The 18693-nt window shown below is 41.4% G+C and overlaps 1 protein-coding gene across 1 annotated transcript in view; it reads right to left on the reverse strand.

Annotated features, from left to right (window-relative positions):
- Positions 1-18693, reverse strand: part of WIF1 (WNT inhibitory factor 1) — a 49810-nt gene that overhangs the window by 30607 nt on the left and 510 nt on the right. The window contains exon 2 of the mRNA XM_026070021.1: positions 18458-18597. Within this exon, the coding sequence (XP_025925806.1) occupies positions 18458-18597 (140 nt within the window). The remainder of the gene's footprint in view (positions 1-18457; positions 18598-18693) is intronic.

Below are 18693 nucleotides of genomic sequence, written 5' to 3' on the forward strand. Positions count from 1 at the left end.
ACTTCCCATATGCGCAGTGGAGGGAGGCCAGCATTTGTAGAAGAAAGTTCAGCCCAGCTAGGGTCTGATTTACCTGCCCTCTTGAAATGCCTTTCTCTCTCTACTGGCTACAGATGGAGCCTACTCATAACTTAGGCATCTCCATCTGGTCTCGTCTCTGCTGACTTTCTTTTCACTTATTTGCTAAAAAGGTCATATCCCAGAAAGGCGATGAGTTCTGAATTTACATAAGGCTGTTGGCCCATGCTGCAGAACATGGAGTTTTCTGCGTGCAATATTATTATATTGAGTTTTAGCAACAGCTTTTTGGAGAAGCCCGCTCGCCAAAAATTTCTTCCTTCTTTCCCTAGACACTGTTAGTATATAATCCTTTCCTACTGTTCAAGTTCTGTGCTTTTTGCCTTCCCTTTCTTCCTATCACAATCTTCCTTTAGAGATGATTCAGATGATGAACCTAAGCAAAGTGCCATTCTGTTTTTTGCTTTTTACTGCTTCTGCTATGGTTCCTTTCTTCAACGGGATTAAGATGTGGTCCTGGCATATTCTAAGTTAAAAGTTTTGTTCATATGAACTTGGTTAAAAACAGAAGTAGTGTTCTGATGTAGGGAGTGCTGGCATGGCCAGGACAGTCTTTCAATAGAGGAAAATGAAAGAAATTAGGAAGAGTTATGAAACAGAGCAGGTTTTGACAAGCAGGATAAAGCTGAGCTTCCAGAAGTGAACCCTTCACACACACACACACCAAGGAGTAAGTCCTCCTCAGGAACTCAGTATGAAGTTTATTTTGTGAAATCAGCAACCCTCTGGCTGTTCCTTGCTCTGGATAATGCGACCTATAGTTTACCAGTATAAACCCTTACAGGGAGTCCCAGCATCTGAAAGTTCATCATGAGAATATTTTGCAGAGGCCCTAACCTCTTTTTTGTTGGAGAAAATGACAGTCAGACAGTTCAGCTTCAGACAGCAATCCAGGAATGTATTGAATGTGGGGACCTCCCCAAGCCCAAATTTACCTCTGATGAAAAACCAAAGGGAACCTGGTGACAGCAGAAGTCTATACTCTGCTCTGAGTTAACTCCCCCCATTTGGGATTAAAAGGTTTTGCTGAGATCAAGAGCTGTAATTTATTCCTTGATGCACGGCTATAGTGAATCTGATCTGATGTTGCAGACTTAGGCCAAATTGTCTTGTTTGTCACTCAGTACTTCCCAGATGTGCTGACAATCCATAACTTCAGCTGCAGGCAAAGGCCGCTGGAGGTTCTCCAAATCCCCCAAGCCAGCCTTTATTGACTAAATAAGCGAGTAGCTCTGGGCTGAGTGTGATCCACAGTCCTTGAAGGAATACTGAAGTAGCACAACATCCTGCGCTGCAGCATTGCTGAGCTGCCAGGCCTGCACTGTGCATCACCACATGGTACAGAAATTCAGCACTGATCGCACCAGCCTACTGGGCAAATGCTGCCAGTTATCTGCAGTGGGACTCATTTTGATAACTGGCATCTGAGTCAAATTGAGTTCATTTTGCTTGGTTCTGCTTGAATTTTTGCCAGTTAGAAGTGTTTTGAGCTTTAGGGGTTGTTTCTTTGTTTTGAATTGTTTGGGCCATTTTCTGTAGCTTGCAGCATGTTGTGTACTGGGAACAACCTGCAGCATCAGGGCAGCTCAAGGGAGCCTTAGACTGTGCTGTTGCCATCCTACCCTCTTCACATGTGGCCATGTGATGAGCTAATGAAGATAGTGGGTCAAGCTAACAATCAATCACTTCTTTCTGTAGGCTTGGTTTTCAGACAGATCAGCTCCTGGAGTAGCCACATGAGCACAAGAAAGAGAAAGAAAATGTGTGACCGGGAATGGGAAAGGAGAAGTGACTGTGTCAGCCCGTTAACTGGGCTGAAGCTCTTGTAGAACTGCCCTGGAAGTGAGGCTAATTGTTCCCTTCTGCTTGGCAGACGTCAGATTCCTCACTGCGCTCTCAAATTTCATTACCATGGGCTAGGGAAGAAACTAAGCCCAGAAATATCAGTAAGAAATTGGTTCCTTCAATGCACTGCCGAAAGAAACAGAACCTGTGTCCAAATGGAACATGCACATTCCTGATGGTACTGGAAGAACTATCATGTAGACAAGGCTTTTTATCTCTGAACTAAATGAAAAATCCAAATACATGATCGTGCCCTCAGAAATACAATCTTGCATTTATTCATTAAGGTTATACACCGGGAATAGCTCAGTTCACTCATGATTGTCATGTCTGTAAACCTGAGGCAGTTCTTATTAACAGATTTCTTTGGAGCTACACAGGAGTCCAAAAACCTTCTTGAGATGTGGTCAGGGAGCTGTACTCTTTAAATGGAATACGCCACATCTCTCAGCAAAGTGAGAAACCTGCAAGTAACAGCTTTCTGACTGTGGCATGCCGCTTAAGTGTGCTGTGCTGTTGAACTGAGCGTACGTTGCACATCTGTTTTCAGGTGGCTATGTGCCATGCATTAGAAAAATGCTTTTACAGAAGAATTACAGAAGAGAGTGGACAAGTATGCTGTTCCAGTGGGCTTGCATGATCATAAAAGTTACATATATAGTAGGCACCTGCCTGTGAGGAAATCCACCCATCAGGGTATGACCTGTCTCAGCTAAGAACAGTGCTGTTTTGTCAAGGTGAGGCACACGCTCTGCTGCTTTTGATCACGAGGTGCTCAAGCAAACCAGACAGGAACATGTGCACTGCTGCATCGAGTGAGCCTGACACTCATCCAACAGTCTTTGCAGTTACAGTGGTGCACACAGCATATGGGCTCCCTCATGTGGATCTCCTAAGAGGTACCAGAGAAGGACCAGGTATGTAGAGATCAGGAGTGCTGCAGCTGGGGAAGATGCCACACAGCCTGCTCAGAACAGGGACTCTCCCACAGACCTTCCCCAGTGCACAGGAAAGGAGCTCCCTTCTGTGGTCCTCTCAAAGTGAAGAGGAAAAGGACACACTGCTGTCTAGACAATAAGATTAAGTTTATCCAACATGTAAACTATTTCAAACTTTTAAATTCCTGAGAAACAAAGTTCCTTCTTTCTATTACTTTCTACCATTTCAGTCTTTTCTCTTTAAGGAAATAGAGGAAATGCTATACAAAACCCTCTTGTTTTAACATAAAGTTTAAAGAAGTCTCACACTATTAAGTTAAACAGTCAAAAATGAGGCGATACCAATAAATAATGCTATACATACAAACTTAACTCTGTCTCCTTGTTTTTATAATACATAAAAACTCACTAGGTGTATGATCCCATGCTAATTCTGAACTACGAGACATAACATCATGCAGCTTCTTCTAAAACCATAAATCTTACAGTGCCAAAGAACTGGTACCATTGTGGATTTTGTGGGGACCTGACAAGAGGGCCTGATTTCCCAAAGGTGCTGAGGACCTGCAACTCTCCTCAGAGTGAACGGCTCTTGTAAATGCTGAATAGCCTTTGAAAATATTTGAAAATTGTCAACCATAAACATTAATATTCAGATACACAATAACACACATTCACCATGATGCAAACTGTGCAGTACAAGACATGCAGGGGACTAGGGAAAATATGATTGCACATAAAGACCAACTATCTTAATATGATAGTTTGCGGCTGCAACCTTTCAATTGTATCTAACAAACTGAGATGCATATGAATTAGGTGTGGCAGAAATAGGAATACCAGAACTTGCTGACCACAAGATTCATTAGAAATGTTTCTTGGGGAAATGTGTATGGAAAAAAACTCTCAAAGTCAAACCATATTGGTCATATGCAAATATCCACCCACATTTTCAAATGCAGATCTTTAAAGTAGTAGAGATTTGTTTTCAGAAAAACAATGATTTAACTGTAGGCTATTAACATACTCTTAAAAGACAACAGGTGAACAATGCACCTCTGGTAGAAGGTGCATTTTCCATGTTATACTGAAAGGTATGTTTAGTTAATGCTTGTGTTTTCAATAGGCAGGTTGTACACATTTTAATCCAAGGCTTTTTTCTTTGTAAAGAAGTGTCTTCAGATATTTTCTATGCATTGAAAGTGGTCAAAGCTCATCTTGTGCTTGGCAGAAATATAACTTAGACTTTGCCATAAGTACTAAATTAAGGATGCCATTACCAGACCTTCCAGCTTATCTGAGGGTCTATATTCAGAGAAAAAAGCATGCTTCGCATAAACTTCTCTTGATTATTATCAGAGTAGACTCTTATGTGTTTAAAGTAAAATGTCCTATGAAAGTTGCTGGGGTAGCAAAATTAAATTTGTTGTCAAGGAGTAAGTAATGTGTAAAACAAATGTCAGTGATGCAAACTCTCATAATCCAGTATCAGTTTAAGAAATTCTGCTCAGATTGCAAGAAAGGCTCCAGCCCTCCTTTACATGTCTCACCACGCTTAGGGCAATCTCTTTGGACTGGCTGCCTTCTCCACTTTCTCCGTTCCTGGGGAGGAATAACTAAACAGAGCTCATATAGGAGACTGGCAGAACCCTCTCTTCAGAGCACGGAGAATTAGTTTTCAGATCTTCTTTTGTCTGGATGACAGTGGTCACATAAGAATCAAAGGGAGAGGAATCTCACAATATCATCTTCACAGAAGAAGAGCAATGGGTGTCCCTTTCTTTCCATCTCGCACAAAACTGGCTCTCTGCTTCTCACTCTTCATGAGACCTCTGACCTTGTTCAGACCAGGGATCTCTCTCTCCGAGTTTCCGTTGGAGTTGTTGGGAATGAGGAGAAAAACAGAGATTTCATGAGAACATGCAGAGGCTGAAAGCTCTATACCTTCAGGTAAGCATTCACCTTGCTAGCAAATTTTCAGATTCCTTGTTCCTCATTAATTGCACTGCTTGATTATATTGTACTAGAAGAGAAAACCTCACTTTTGGATGAATAAAGGCCCTATATAAATAAGTTAAATACTTAGAAATATTTTAAACATTGCAATCGCACTGTTAGGTTTTAATTAATTGCTGCATAAACAAATCATAGTAAAAGTGGCATCATGGCACCAACTATATAAATTATGAGATCTATGTGACTACAAATGTTTGGCAGGATAATTAAAAAAGGTTCATTAACTAAGCAGGATATCCACAGTGATAAAATTCAAATGTGAACTACATCAGTGGGCAGGGTAATGCACCGACTTTGTTCCATCAAAGGAATTCTGCTGATACGTCAAGTAAAAGAGTGAAACCCAAGCGGCTCCTGAAGTGATGAAGGCCTCTAATTTCTGTCCAGATGGAGCAATAAAAGCTTCTCCACCTTGTACCTACTACCAGCATGCCACAGCTCTGGCTGGAAGGGAACAACGTACTGCGCCATAAGATTTCAGCTATGCTCCCTTGCAAATACAGAAATCTGATCATGCCTACTCAATATGAATAGATGTTCTTGTGCAAAACTTGAAGGGGAAGGAGGGGGAAACACCAAGAACCAAAAAACGATGTAATTGCCAGCGTGCCCTGCTGACAAATTATTTCTCAACTCCTAATATGGCTATGCCTTTCATCTGTTGCTTGTGATTACAGATCCAGACAGATAATTGTATTTTACCTCTCCTTCCTCTCTGACAGATCCTGGTGTGCTCTGCTGTGCAACCTGTCTGTTTTCCCTGCCGGTCCCTGCATGGAATCCCACAGGCATGTAGTTACTTGCAGCTATTTGATGTATGTGTGGCTTCACAAGGAAAAAATAAATTGGTTTCAACCTGGTAACTCAAATGGACTCTGTTTCAACAGTTCAATTTATTTCCCAGAACCACTGCAAGAAAGAGAACTGGCTAAGGCTCAAACCTGGGAAAATGAAAGCAGTGTTTACTGAAGTTTAAAAGCAACAGACTGAAGGTTCTACTTGTACTCCATACTGTTCAGCAGACTTGATATTTGCCTGTGTGGTTTTTAGTCTCAGATTCCCATTGACTATATCAATACTTTCACATTTGCAAGTAGAGAGCAAGTAGAAAACATTGCAGGTAGAGCCTATCTTCTCCTGCTCATCAAAAAGTTGTGATCTCTCCATGCTTGCCTCATGCTCTGAGAAGAAAGAGGTTCATAATCCCACTACTCAAGGCTCTGAACTAGTTCTCTGTTCTGATGTACATGAAGGTCCAACAGCCTGCCCTGTCCTCTGGCCAGCTATTGCTGCGAAGGCTGGCTGTGCTGCTCATGTTGCTGGTTTCTGTGCTTGAGCGCTCAGAGCTGGTGACAGGTCTTCTCATTAGTGGGCTGCTGTTTGGGGAATTTGTTTTCTCTGGTGCTGGGCCAAAACTTAAGGCTGGCAGTCTGCAGGTTTGATGTCAGGCATATTTATTTCCTTTAGCATTGGTTGGGTTTAGCTGATTGTTTATCCCAGCTAAGGAGGAACCTCAGAGGATTTGTGGGACCAGTTTTGAAAGTGGTGTTTAGTGTCTAAGTTATATATTGAAGTATTTGGCAGTGATGGCAGCAAGTGCTGGAGTAGCTGGAAGGTAATTGCACTTGTACAGCCTAACAAGATGGAGTTCACCAGCTGGTTATAAAACAAAGCAAACTTTCAAACATCTAACCTTTATTTGTTAGATGCACAAAAAAGGGGGGAGGGGGTTCTTGTTGTTTGGTTGAAACAAATCCATCCCCAAAACCTTGTAAGCCTTTGCTAAGGCGTTTCTGTCCTGCAAGTTTCTCTTTTCCAGGTTAGATAGACTAGTCAGCGAACTCCTCAGCATTTTTGAGCAGCTAAGTGGTCTCCTACAAATGGAATTTAAATAAGCACATGTTATGGTGGAATTAAGGAACCATATTTGGATACTGTATTCTCAGTGCTTCCATTGAATAGTACCACTGTCCTGCTTTATTTATAATACTTCTTCTAAGGCAGATTTTGGCTTTTTTTAATTTATAATACTTTTTCCAAGGCAGATTTTGGCTTGCTGCTTTGCTGTGATTGTACAAGCCAGTCTCAGTTTTGTGTTACTGCTGTTTTGTATCCTAGACTCACTAAGAGCAAAAGATTTCCGAGACCAGTGGGAAAGTTCGGAGCAAGTAAGACACCTCCTTTGTGGAGAAGGATCAGGTTAGGCAACATTTAAACAAACCAGGCATATGTAAGTCCATAGGACATGATGGGATTCACCCATGAGACCCACGAATGTTGAGGGAGCAGGCCAATGTCATTGCAAGGTCACTCTCAATAATCTTTGAAAGGTCATGGCCATCAGGAGAGGTTACTGAGGACTAGAAGAAAGCAAATGTCACTCCTGTATTCAAGAAGGGCAAGAAAGAGAATCTGGAAAACTACAGGCAAGTGAGCCTAACCTCAATCCTTGGGAAGGTGATGAAGCGACTGATCCTGGAAACCATTTCCACACATATGAAGGACAAGAAGATGATTGGGAGTAATCAGCATAGATTTATGAAGGCGAAATTATGCTTAACCAATCTGATAGCTATCTATAAATGAGATGACTGCCTTGGTGGATGAGGGGAGAGCAGTGGATGTTGTCTGAGTTTAGTAAAATGCTTTCAACACTGTCTTCAATACCATACTCACAGACAAACTGATGAAGTACAGGCTAGATAAGTGATCAGTGAGGTGGACTGAAAACTGGCTCAACTGCTGGGCTCCAAGGATTGTGATCTGTGGCATAAACTCCAGCTGGAGGCAGTCACTAATGGTGTACCCCAGGGGTTGATACTGGAGTCAGTACTGTTTAACATCTTCATTAAAGACCCAGATGATGGGACAGAGTGCATTCTCAGCAAGTCTGCAAATGATACAGAACTGGGAGGAACAGTTGATACACCAGATGGTTGGGCTGACAAACAGAAGGACCTCAACAGGCTGGAGAAACGGTCCAACAGGAAATTCATGCAGTTCAGCAAAGGGAAATGCCAGCTCCTGCACCTGGGGAGTAATAACCCCATGCACCAGTACAAGCTGGGGACTAATTGGCTGGAAAGCAGCTTTGCAGAAAAAGACCTGGGGGTCCTGGTGGACAACAACTTGAACATGAGCTCACAATGCACCCCCATGGCAAAAAGAGGCCAACAGCCTCCTGGGCTGCATTAGGAAGAAAATTGCCACCTGGTTGAGGGAGGTGATCCTTCTCTTCTGCTCAGACTGGAGTACCATGTCCCCAGTAAAAGACATGGACATACTGTAGCGAGTCCAGCAAAAGGCCACAAAGATGATTATGGGCTTGGAGCATCTGACATACGTGAGGCTGTGAGAGCTGGGATTGTTCAGCCTGGAGAAGAGAAGGCTCAGGGGTGGATCTTATCATTGTGTATAAATACCTAAAGGGAGGGTGTAAAGAAGATGGAGCCAGACTCTTCTCAGCGGTATCCAATGAAATGACAAGAGGCCACAGGCACAAATGAAATACAGGAAATTCCATTTAAACATAAAAAAACAAATGTTTTACTGTAAGGGTGACTGAACGCTAGAACAGGTTGCCCAGAGGAGTTCTGGAGTCTCCATCTTCAGAGATATTCAAAACCTGACTGGACACAGCCCTGAGCAAACTGCTGTAGTTTTGCTGCTTGAAAGCAGGGGGCTGGGCCAGGTGATCTCCACAGGTCCCTTCCAACTTCAGTGATTTTGCAATTCTTTTCCTTCAGTGTATCGCTTGTGGTCTGCAGAGGAATTCCCTGCCTCCTATACAAGGCATATTCACATGCTCCATGGAAGTTTGAGGACTTGTCTGTTTTTCTCTATTTTAGTTCTTCCTTCTATAAATTAAGTGTAAGGAAAGAGACGGATCTTTTGCAGGTTCTTCTACAGGCTGACAGCCCTCCTGAGAGAGCCAGTGACACTGTCAGAGGCCCCATAGGAGTGTCAGGTCACACATATCTGCTGCGAAGGTACTACCCAAATGGAAAATGCATCTCATCTCAATACACATGTATTCATTAAGCTGGACTTCCGTTACTTCAAATGACTGGCTCAGCTCAAATTGTCACAGATAGCCCAGATGCTTTTAGTGCATGGATCTGAAAGGTATTTTATATGAGAAGAGCCAGTCTGTCAACACTACATTATTGCATAAATTTTATTATAATCACAGTTAATGACAACTAAGATTTCAAAATGTCAGTCTTCACAAACCAAATAGAAGGGGGGGAAAAAGCAATTTTAACCATGTATACAACAACTTACCAAAAATGTGATTTTGTGTTTCTTCCTTTTACCTTACAATTTTCAAAAAAGCTATCTGCATAATAGAAAACACCAATAAAACTACCTTCTGCTTTTACTGAAATGTATGCTTGCATCCACAGACATCTACCCAATTTTATACATAAAATTAATTGCAAAGAACACTGTATGTTTTGTTGTGAAAAGACTGAGGATTGAAATGCAATTTTCAGTTCTTTGCTGTGCAGTTTGTATGACTGAGTTATCCACTATGTCTGGACTACCATCTGATATAATGAAGAGTTCTCTGAATCTTTAAAAAAAAAAAAAAGCAACCAACAAAAATCCAGTCTGGTTGAACACCAGAATAAAAAAGACTAATAGAAATAAAACAGGATCCTTCAAAAAGTGGAATTTGTGTGCAAAAAGGAAAATAAAAAAGGACAAACCCTGGCAAGCTAAATGGAAAGCCACAGACCAGAAAGGGTTTTGAGATGCAATTTCTTGGAGGCTTTAAAACTACTAATAAAATGTTTTGAAATACTTTGGAAGGAAAAAGTTGTCAAGTCAGTGAGGCTGACAGCTGAAGAAGGTGCAAATAAGACCCTGCTGAAGAAGAGAAGGCAAGCTCCAAAAAAGGTAAATGAATATTTTGTATTTGTGCTCATGAAGGAGAAGTTTAGTAGATTCCCACACTAGACATTCGCTTCATGAAGCCTAAGGAGTTGTTTCAGATTGAAGTATCAGCAACAGAGCTTTGGAGGTTTGGGGGGAAAACAGTAACAAATTGCTGGGACCAGCTGCTGCCACCCAAGAGTTTTAAAGTATTCAAGCATTAAATTGCTGTGATCCCAGCTGTTAGGATAAAACTTACTTAACTAATCCTGATATTACAGGAAGGTAGCAAGAATGATGCCAACGTTTGAACAAGGCTCCAGTAGGAACTTGGAGAGCTGATGACTACAAGGTCTGAAATCTGTCCTAAGCAAAAGAGTATAATCAATAGACACTCAACTAAACATGATAGCTAGGGAAGACTCAATAAAACTTTTGCAAGGACCAGCCTTATCTCAGACTTTCAGAAGCGACAAAAAGCATGTAGATAAGAGTGATCTGGTCAGTACAGCACAGCTAAATTTCTATAGAGCTTTTCATAATGTCCCAGATCAAAGCCCCCAAAAGACACTAAGCTGCCTCAGATAAGAGGGAAGTCCTCTTGTGGATTCATACCTGGTGACAATTGGCCAGTTCTATAAATGGTCTGTAAGTCATTGGCATTCACAATGAAGAGAGTTTACCAAGGGGATCCATGAAGAACTGCACTCTTCAAAATATTCATAATAATTGTAGAAAAGGGAGTGAATAATGAGTTGGCAAAGTTTATTAACATTAGAAAGGTCACAACTAAAGCTGTCTGTGAAGGGAAGGCTAACATGATACCAAATGGCTGGCTGGTAAAATCACAGATCAAAATCAGTGTTGACAAATGTGAAGTGACACACACATGGAAAAACTGTGAAACATAATAAGGTTTTTTAAATTAACTATTATGATTACCCAGGAAATAATGCTCTGATGATTATGGCTGGTTCCCCAAGAAGATCAGCTTAGCGCTGAAGAGTGATCAAAAGGGGAAATGGAATATAAGAACTCTCAGGAAAGCTGTAGAAAGCAAAATAGAAAACATTGTTATGTCCTTACAAATCTGGTGGGCCTAGCTCTTGAGTACTAAGTTTAAGTTTGGTCAACCTTTCTTAAAAGAAGATAGATGATGTAGAGCTATAAATAGAAAAGGTTCAGAGAAGGATAAGAAGAATGATCAGAGAAATGGAGAGGCCTGTATAAGAAAAGATGAAGACTTGGATGCCCCAGCAGGTATAGGAAGAAATCTCTAATTAATATACCCAATCAAATTATTAAGTAAAAAGCAAAAAGAAAAGTGGTTTTGCACAACACCTAAAAAACTGTAGAAGCTGCTGGTCTCTGTACTCACCTCCTCCCAAATGCCAAGCCACATCACAGTGTGTGTAAAACCCAGTCTCCCCAAACCCAAATCTACCTCTAGTTTCCTCACCAATGGCTTCTCCTGTCTTCTGCACTTGTTAACTCCTCCAGCTGTATCTATGTAGGACGACTCTGGAGGGATCAGCAACTTCTGATGTCATCACCAGAATATTGACTAGTTTAAGCCACCCATCTCCACAAAACAACCTTTTTATTTTCATTAGTTTGTCCCCTTATTGATCAAGTTGTGGATAATGTTCACTCCACATCATGTTACTCTGCAAGACTGAAGGGACTGTGAGGAATGAAATCCTATGGGAATTTATCCCATAAGAGAACAGTATCAGTCAAAAAATCTTAGAAAGCTGATCTTGATGTTATCTTCGTGGTATCTCTTTAGGAGGAAAGTCCAGACTGTACAAAAACTAAATGTTTTTGTTAAAAAAACCCAAAACAAATAAGCAGAGTAAGTTTGGACTCTTTGAGAAGATCAGAAAACACAAGTTTGGTCATTTAAAAGGCTGTGTGTCCCAAATCTCCTAATGACATTAAATTCTGTGTGAGTCAAAAGCCTTAACAATGTCATGGGAGATAACACATTGTAGAAGGAGTCTGTAAAGACACCTCAAAATAACTAAGATGCTCAGTATATAAGAAGTATCATCACCACAAGGTGCCACGAGAGGTAAATGAGACTACAATCTTTCAGATTTAAAGCACTGGTTTTGATATTTAGGCAACTAGTTTCTATTACTTTCTTACAAGGGAAAACATGTTTCAACTACTTTAAAATGGAAAGCTCAGAGGATTTCAGGAACTCATTGCTCTGAGCTAAGGTAAAGACAATAGTTAAAATAAATTCAACATGACACAAGTACCTACTATGTATCAGTGTTTTGAAAGCTCTGGATCACACCATATTCCATACATCTGTGCATGACCTACAGAGAATGTGTTTTTTTATGTACATTGGACACTTTACTAGAAGCAAGTCATTCATACTTGATCCAAAGTTTAGCTTTCCCAAAAGCTCTTTGGAAAGCCTGACACCAAAATAAGTTCTTAAATACATTAAGAAATTCTTCCAGTCAGTTCTCATTACAGTTAGTTCTTATTTTTTATTCTATGGCATTACTTGTAATGGTATTAACTTTAGAGCCCCAGAACATCCTTAGAAACTGCCTGTAAAAAAGAGGTGATATTGACAGAAAACATTTTCATTTCCAAAGAGAAGAGGAAAGCAAAACATCTTGGATTTTATATTTCAGAAAAACTGTTGGCAATATGGAGAGAAATCTGTATGTTTTCACAAAATATAGTCTAGAAGTTTGGGGTGTCCTGTGAGTTCCAGTACTTTTGAAAAGTTATGTTGTACAATGCAACTACTACTGTAAAAGTAGTGAAAATATTTTATTACTTAAGCTTTTTTGTTAAAAATGGATTAGCATATTTATAGAAAGGATAAACAACAAAAATCTTGAAGAAGGATTTATTTAATACAGCTTTACACTGCTGTGTAAAAAGAATAATTGTGTAGTTTACACATATACCATGTAAATTACTGTGGAAACCAGATGTAGCCTACACTACAAGGTGCCTTGTAACTCATCTCTGCTGAGCAATAAACCCCCCTCCCCTTTTCTTCTCGGCAAAACTTTGAGAAACTTTACTGCTGTTTTCTGTCAGCAGATACAACAGATGGCTGGCACATGCCTGCTTTACTAAGTGAAGTGGGATCTCTACAGCATTACTTTGATCCCCAGTGGCATGTCTACAACACTGAATTGCAAAATACCACAGCCGAACAGAATCTAAATATTAAAGGTTTGGAGTTGTGCTTTCAATATGAGAACCCTCTGTCTAAAAATCATGCTCACAGTATGTAAACATCTTCACATTCCACACTGAAATTTTGGTACAGAGGTCAGAAAACAAAGTGTTTCCTCTGTTTGGTGACATGAAGCCACAGTGAAGGTACTACTGTAAATCCCAAGAGTGTAAATTTATGCAATTGCACTGACCAAACTTCCAAAACAGCCATAGTGAACTGTGCACATTAGACATTTTTTTAAGCTGAAAAGTCCCACTGTACCATTGGGTCTGAATAAGAGTTACAAAAAGTTCAGCAGTTTCTTTGAAAAAGTATTTGTTTTGCAACTCACCATCCTTTGTTTTCTTTTAGTTTATCAAGGAAAGAGTAACATTTGAAAAGAGCTCCCTATTGTAACAATAATGTCTTATAATGAGTGGTCTTATTAGCTTTCCTTCAGGACAAGGAAATATAAAACTTCTCCTGGCATAGCTGGAAATTCCATTTTTCTGTCACTGTCAGGCTATGTCTCAGCAATATAGGGTAATTCCAAAGAGAGCAATTGAGCTATTGGGATTGACTGTCACATTGCTGAGATCAGAACTAGACTCCAAGAGCTGTAATTTTATACCCTTTCCTAACCTCTACATTACAATACAGAAATGACGCTAGAAAATGTACTGATGACATACATTCCCCAACTCTCCCTAAGAGGTGGGCATCTTTCTGCTTTACTCATGGTTAGCAATAACTCTTTGATCTGAAGCAACCCAGCCTTTCCAGTAGGACAGGTCCAACTGCATCTTATAAAGGCCCTGAGGACTACCCGCTGGGATGCCCCCCTTATCTCCTGACACTTGCTCTTGTCCTGTGACCAGAATCACCCTTAGACCACCGGCATTTACCCAGCACTTGATCACGCCATGCACACGTGCACATCTTCTGTCACAGGGCAGGACTACTCCTGTCATACCACCAAAAGGTGTGCATCCTGCAGCACATGACTGGATATATCTTTGCCAAACAATATGCATGCAATATCCACACACTATGAGATATACACATGCACCTTCCCGTCACATGGATCAATTCCCATTCACACACCAGCACACAACTGAGTATTCAGATGTCACGCAATGGGCACACATTCAACCATGCAACAGGAGAGGAGCCATGGGGCACTCATGAAAGTTGGAAGTAGGAAGCAAGTTTCTACAATAATTCATCTGACCCCAAATACTTCTCCTATATCGGAAGGAATGAAGGCAGCCTGGACAGGTTGTGGCCTAGATTGTTTTTGTGGATCAGGCAAGACATTGCTATAGACCAAAAATTCCAACTTGCTTTTTGGTTCCTTTTTCCATGTCCCATCTATTAAACCAACTCAACTGCTGCTCTATCACAGAATTATGAGCACTTGCTTCCTGTGCACTGATTAATCTTTTTCTTTCTGATATCGTTCCTCCCGCCAATACTCACATGTGCACTTAAATTTTTTGCCAGCAGAAGTCCCACTGAAAGTTAAGCATACATACTGGTGTTTGTGGATTTGGAGCTTGAATACTTGTCATATGTTCTTAAGTACTGTAGAAACGATGTTATCACTGCAATCTTTGACACCTTCCACTGGTGGGCAGTTACGCTAACTAGTGCTGTAGCACAGTTAGCATAACAGGGTCTATTCTTCTCCCATTAGGAAGTCTATGAGTGCAGTCTTCCCCACTCCTGGCATCCAGAGGACAGGACTCTCCAAATTTATTTATTTATTTTTTTCAAAAAAAACACACAGAGTGAGAGCATGAAGCAACACAAGTGACTTCTAGTGGTTACACAGGTGTACGCTGTAAACTATACATTGCCACTGGAGTTTTTTCTTTAAACTTTGCAAAACAGGAAGAATCTTTAAAACTGCCAACTTACACAGATGATGTTTTTTTCTAAACAAAAATATAACAGTCCTGTTTCGCAGAATCCTAGCCTTCTCAGTACCTGTGGCTCATTTTGTCTTCACCAGGAAAAGTAGGTATTCAGCACCTCCAGAGTCTGGAATTTCGGTTTTCCCCTAATATTTCCTAATAATTAATTAGTACTAATGGCTTGGGGACTAAAAGCAACTAATGGTTTTCTTTAGTTCATATTTTCTATTGAAAATGGCTTTAAATTTTCCTTTACCATACAAAAAATTTTGCACATGTAATGGATCCAGGACACATAGGCCACAGTATTAGAAACATAACTTCTAAATGTAGTGGGGTTTCACCACTTCAACTTCAATTTACACAGAATACAGATATAATATAATCCTTAAAATGTTCCTTTCAATGGACATATTTGAACTAAAATGTAGACACAGGCCACAGTGCAGCACCAAGAAGCACTGCCAGTCTTCAGGCTGGATTATCTACTGCCCTACAACTTGCATGATTACTTACCCTAGGATCAGGTAGATGTAAACTACCCACAGGATATTTATACACGCTCTGCACAGGTGTAAACAGGGATGTAAGGTGCCTGGCAGGAGAGACTTAACCTTATATTGCTGGAGGTCCTGCAATAGCATGGTTAGGAACTGTGCAGTGATGTAGACAAGATCTGTTTCTACCCAGGAGAAGCCTGATATCCGCAGACCCAAAAAGGGTCTAGCTACTGCCAGAGGCTGTGGCACACACTACTGCCAGTCCCTCAAACTTTGGAGCCCTTGAGAAACATCTTCAGATCTCTTTGGTGGGATGCAAGGGTAAGAGGTCTATAAAGCACAAATACAAGATGCTCACAGAAGAAATGGTTTCAGTTTTACCAAAAAGGAGAAAACAGTATGCAAATTAACAGTTGTCTGACGGAAAGTAATCCACTACTTCAATGTCTTGTGTGCCTTTCTTCTATCTATCAAAGAATACTACTATTTATTTTCCTTTCCTTTCCTTTCCTTTCCTTTCCTTTTTCTCCTTTCCTCTTTCCTTTCCTTTCCTCTTTCCTTTCCTTCTTCCTGCCTTTCCTTTCTTTTTTCCTTGCCTTTCCTTTCCCCTTCCCTTCCTCATTCTCCTTCCCCTTTCCTTTCCCCCTTGCCTTTCCTTTTTCCTTCTCCCTTGCCTTGCCTTGCCTCGCCTTTCCCTGCCCTGTTTTTTTCCTTTCCCTTTGCCTTGCCTTTTTTCTTTCTCCTTGCTTTGCCTTTCCTGGCTTAGGAAATTCCCAGACAAAAGTACTCTGCCAGAATAAAGGTAGCAAATATTTAGTAAATATTTAGTACCTTGCTGGGTGTGTCAGTGGAAACTTCTAAGGACCTGTATATTTAAAAACAAAACAGAACACTGGAAAAACATTTTAACACCTATATATACTCTTTTTCCCTCCCCTCACAAAATATTGGAAATTCTGGAGAAACTGAGTTCTATTGCCATAAATAACTTTTATCCTACTCTATTTACAACACTATCCCTCCCCAATTAAGATATATCAAAAATGGTATGCCAATAACTGTTGTTACCCGATGGACTACAAAAATACTCATATCTGCTTCTATCCTTTCTCATCAGGTAAAAGGTTGGGTGGGACAGAGACCATAAGTGCCCTGGTTTCCACAGAGGATCACAAGAACCATGGATTGTAGCTGTACTCAAACACCTCCAAGGCAGGCAAAAAACAACAGTACTGTCTGTGCTTCCAAAAAGTAGACATTTTCTCTAGGATATTAAGTATGCTAGTTTTTTCCCCAGGGTTGTGTGTGACACCACAGGGTTGAGACTCTTTCTTTAGCTTAGGCTGCTGGTTGAAATCCTTCTCTTCATCTGCACACCAGCATAAGTATTCAAATATCCACAGCTGTAAGATCAGAGTGCCAAAGTTAATAAAGACTACACACACAGATGCAGTTGTAAGGGGTAACTAGATGGAACTATAAAATCTCCAAATGAAGAGTCTCTTAGTTTTAACACTTGTTTGACTCATAAATATCTGAAAGTTAACACTGTTTTAGGAACAGAGTAGTGTGATGATGTTACTTCAACCATTTCCATATTTCACTTATTAAGAAAGTTTTGTGTAACAGGAGTTCAGTAACTTAGGAAAGAGAAGGAGGAATTATTGGTTAAGCCACTCTGCCACAGCTCAGAAGGGGCTCCATCCTGCAAGCTGCATCAAGGGGAGCAGTTGTTTATGTTGTCTTTGAGCCTGTGACTCTTCCCATTGAAATCAGTGTTACAATCATCTTTTCTTAATGAGTTCTCTTGTAGGCTGCAAAAGAGGAAGAACAGAATAAAACAAAGAAGGACAAGAGGAGAGGGGTAGGGTTCAGTCTAACTTCTCAAGCTTGCTTTCCAAAAAGAGGTATTTTTGTCATGGACAGCAACAGAAGATGATAGAGGCATGGGGCAAGAAATACAGTCCTGAAACACACTAATTATTTCTAGCTATTTACATGCCAGTCCTTGACGTATGATACTGTTTTCTCTGTAAAATGGGATTGGAACTTCAATGACCTTGAGCAAGTCACTTAGCCTCTGTGAATAAGTTTTCTGTCTCCATATTCCCCACTGCCTTTAAAGGAAGAAGAAAAGCATTTCTCAGGCTCAAAGGCATTGTGAGATAGCAAAAATTATGAGGCCCTCTGACAACAGTTCAAAGACAAACAAGTCATATGGATACAAAGAGTATCTTCAAACAACCAAAAACACAACTAAATTTGTGAAGTTGCAATTAGCTGAATCGTAGAACCAATTTTTGCTGAATATTTGAAGGCATATATTGTTTCAAGTTTACCAAGCTCTTTATAAGATCAACATTCAGCATTTTAAAAATGATTTTATCCATCATTTCTATGTTACAATGAATTTTTTCTATATCCATGATAACTTATGCTAACGTGTTACAGCTTTATGCAAATTTAACATATGCTGTCAGTGTGTCAAACTGTGCATATGCTTTTTCACTAAAATATGCCATGCATCCTTATCTTTTCAACAAAAGAATCCAAACAGGCAGATGTGGGTTCAACCTACCGCAGGGCTGCACAGTCTTGCCGTTATACTTTGCAAAAGTGCCCGTGCAACAGAAGTACGTTTGTTTACCAGAACTACCCATTGCGTATGCACGTTTAATACATAGAGATCAATGACTGACCTGCCGTGGAGGTTCAACAGCTAAAGAAAGTTAAAATCAAATTGCATCCATGTAAAGTACCGTCGGGTAAAATTTTATTAAAGCTAAAGTTAGCGTCTTTCCCGTGAACGAGGGCTGCCCGCTCGGGGCTCATCGGCGGGTCGGTGCCTGCAGCTCCCGAGCCCGGGCTGCCCGGCCGCTTCACCCTCCCGCCTCCGCACGCGCTTTTTCCGCGCCCCCGGCCTCAGCCCGCCGCAGCCGCCCCGGCCCGGTATCCCGCGAGCAGCGCACCCGCAGTCACCGAGGCGCGGCGCCGCCCGCGGAGCGAGTCTGCGGGGCCGCTCGGGCGGCGCGACGCTCGCGGGCGTTGCAGGGGCGCGGCGCGGCGCGGTGCGGCGCGCACACCTACCCGTCCCGTTGCCTGCCAGGTGAAATTCATCGCGGGGATGCTGACGGGGATGGCCGGCATCCTCTGCTGGGCTTTCCTGAAGTCGTGAGTGAACGGGGCCATTTTCCCCTCGGAGACGACGAGAATATCCTCCTCGAAGCCTGCGAAAGGCAAAGGCGACGCTGGGCGCCGGGGCGGCCGCGCGGGGAGCCGCGCAGGGAGCCGCGCTGCCGCCGGGGCCCGCGGAGCCGCGGCGC

The sequence above is a fragment of the Apteryx rowi genome, unplaced genomic scaffold (assembly GCF_003343035.1).
Source record: "Apteryx rowi isolate R43461 unplaced genomic scaffold, aptRow1 scaffold_302, whole genome shotgun sequence".
In the NCBI taxonomy this organism is placed as follows: Eukaryota; Metazoa; Chordata; class Aves; order Apterygiformes; family Apterygidae; genus Apteryx; species Apteryx rowi.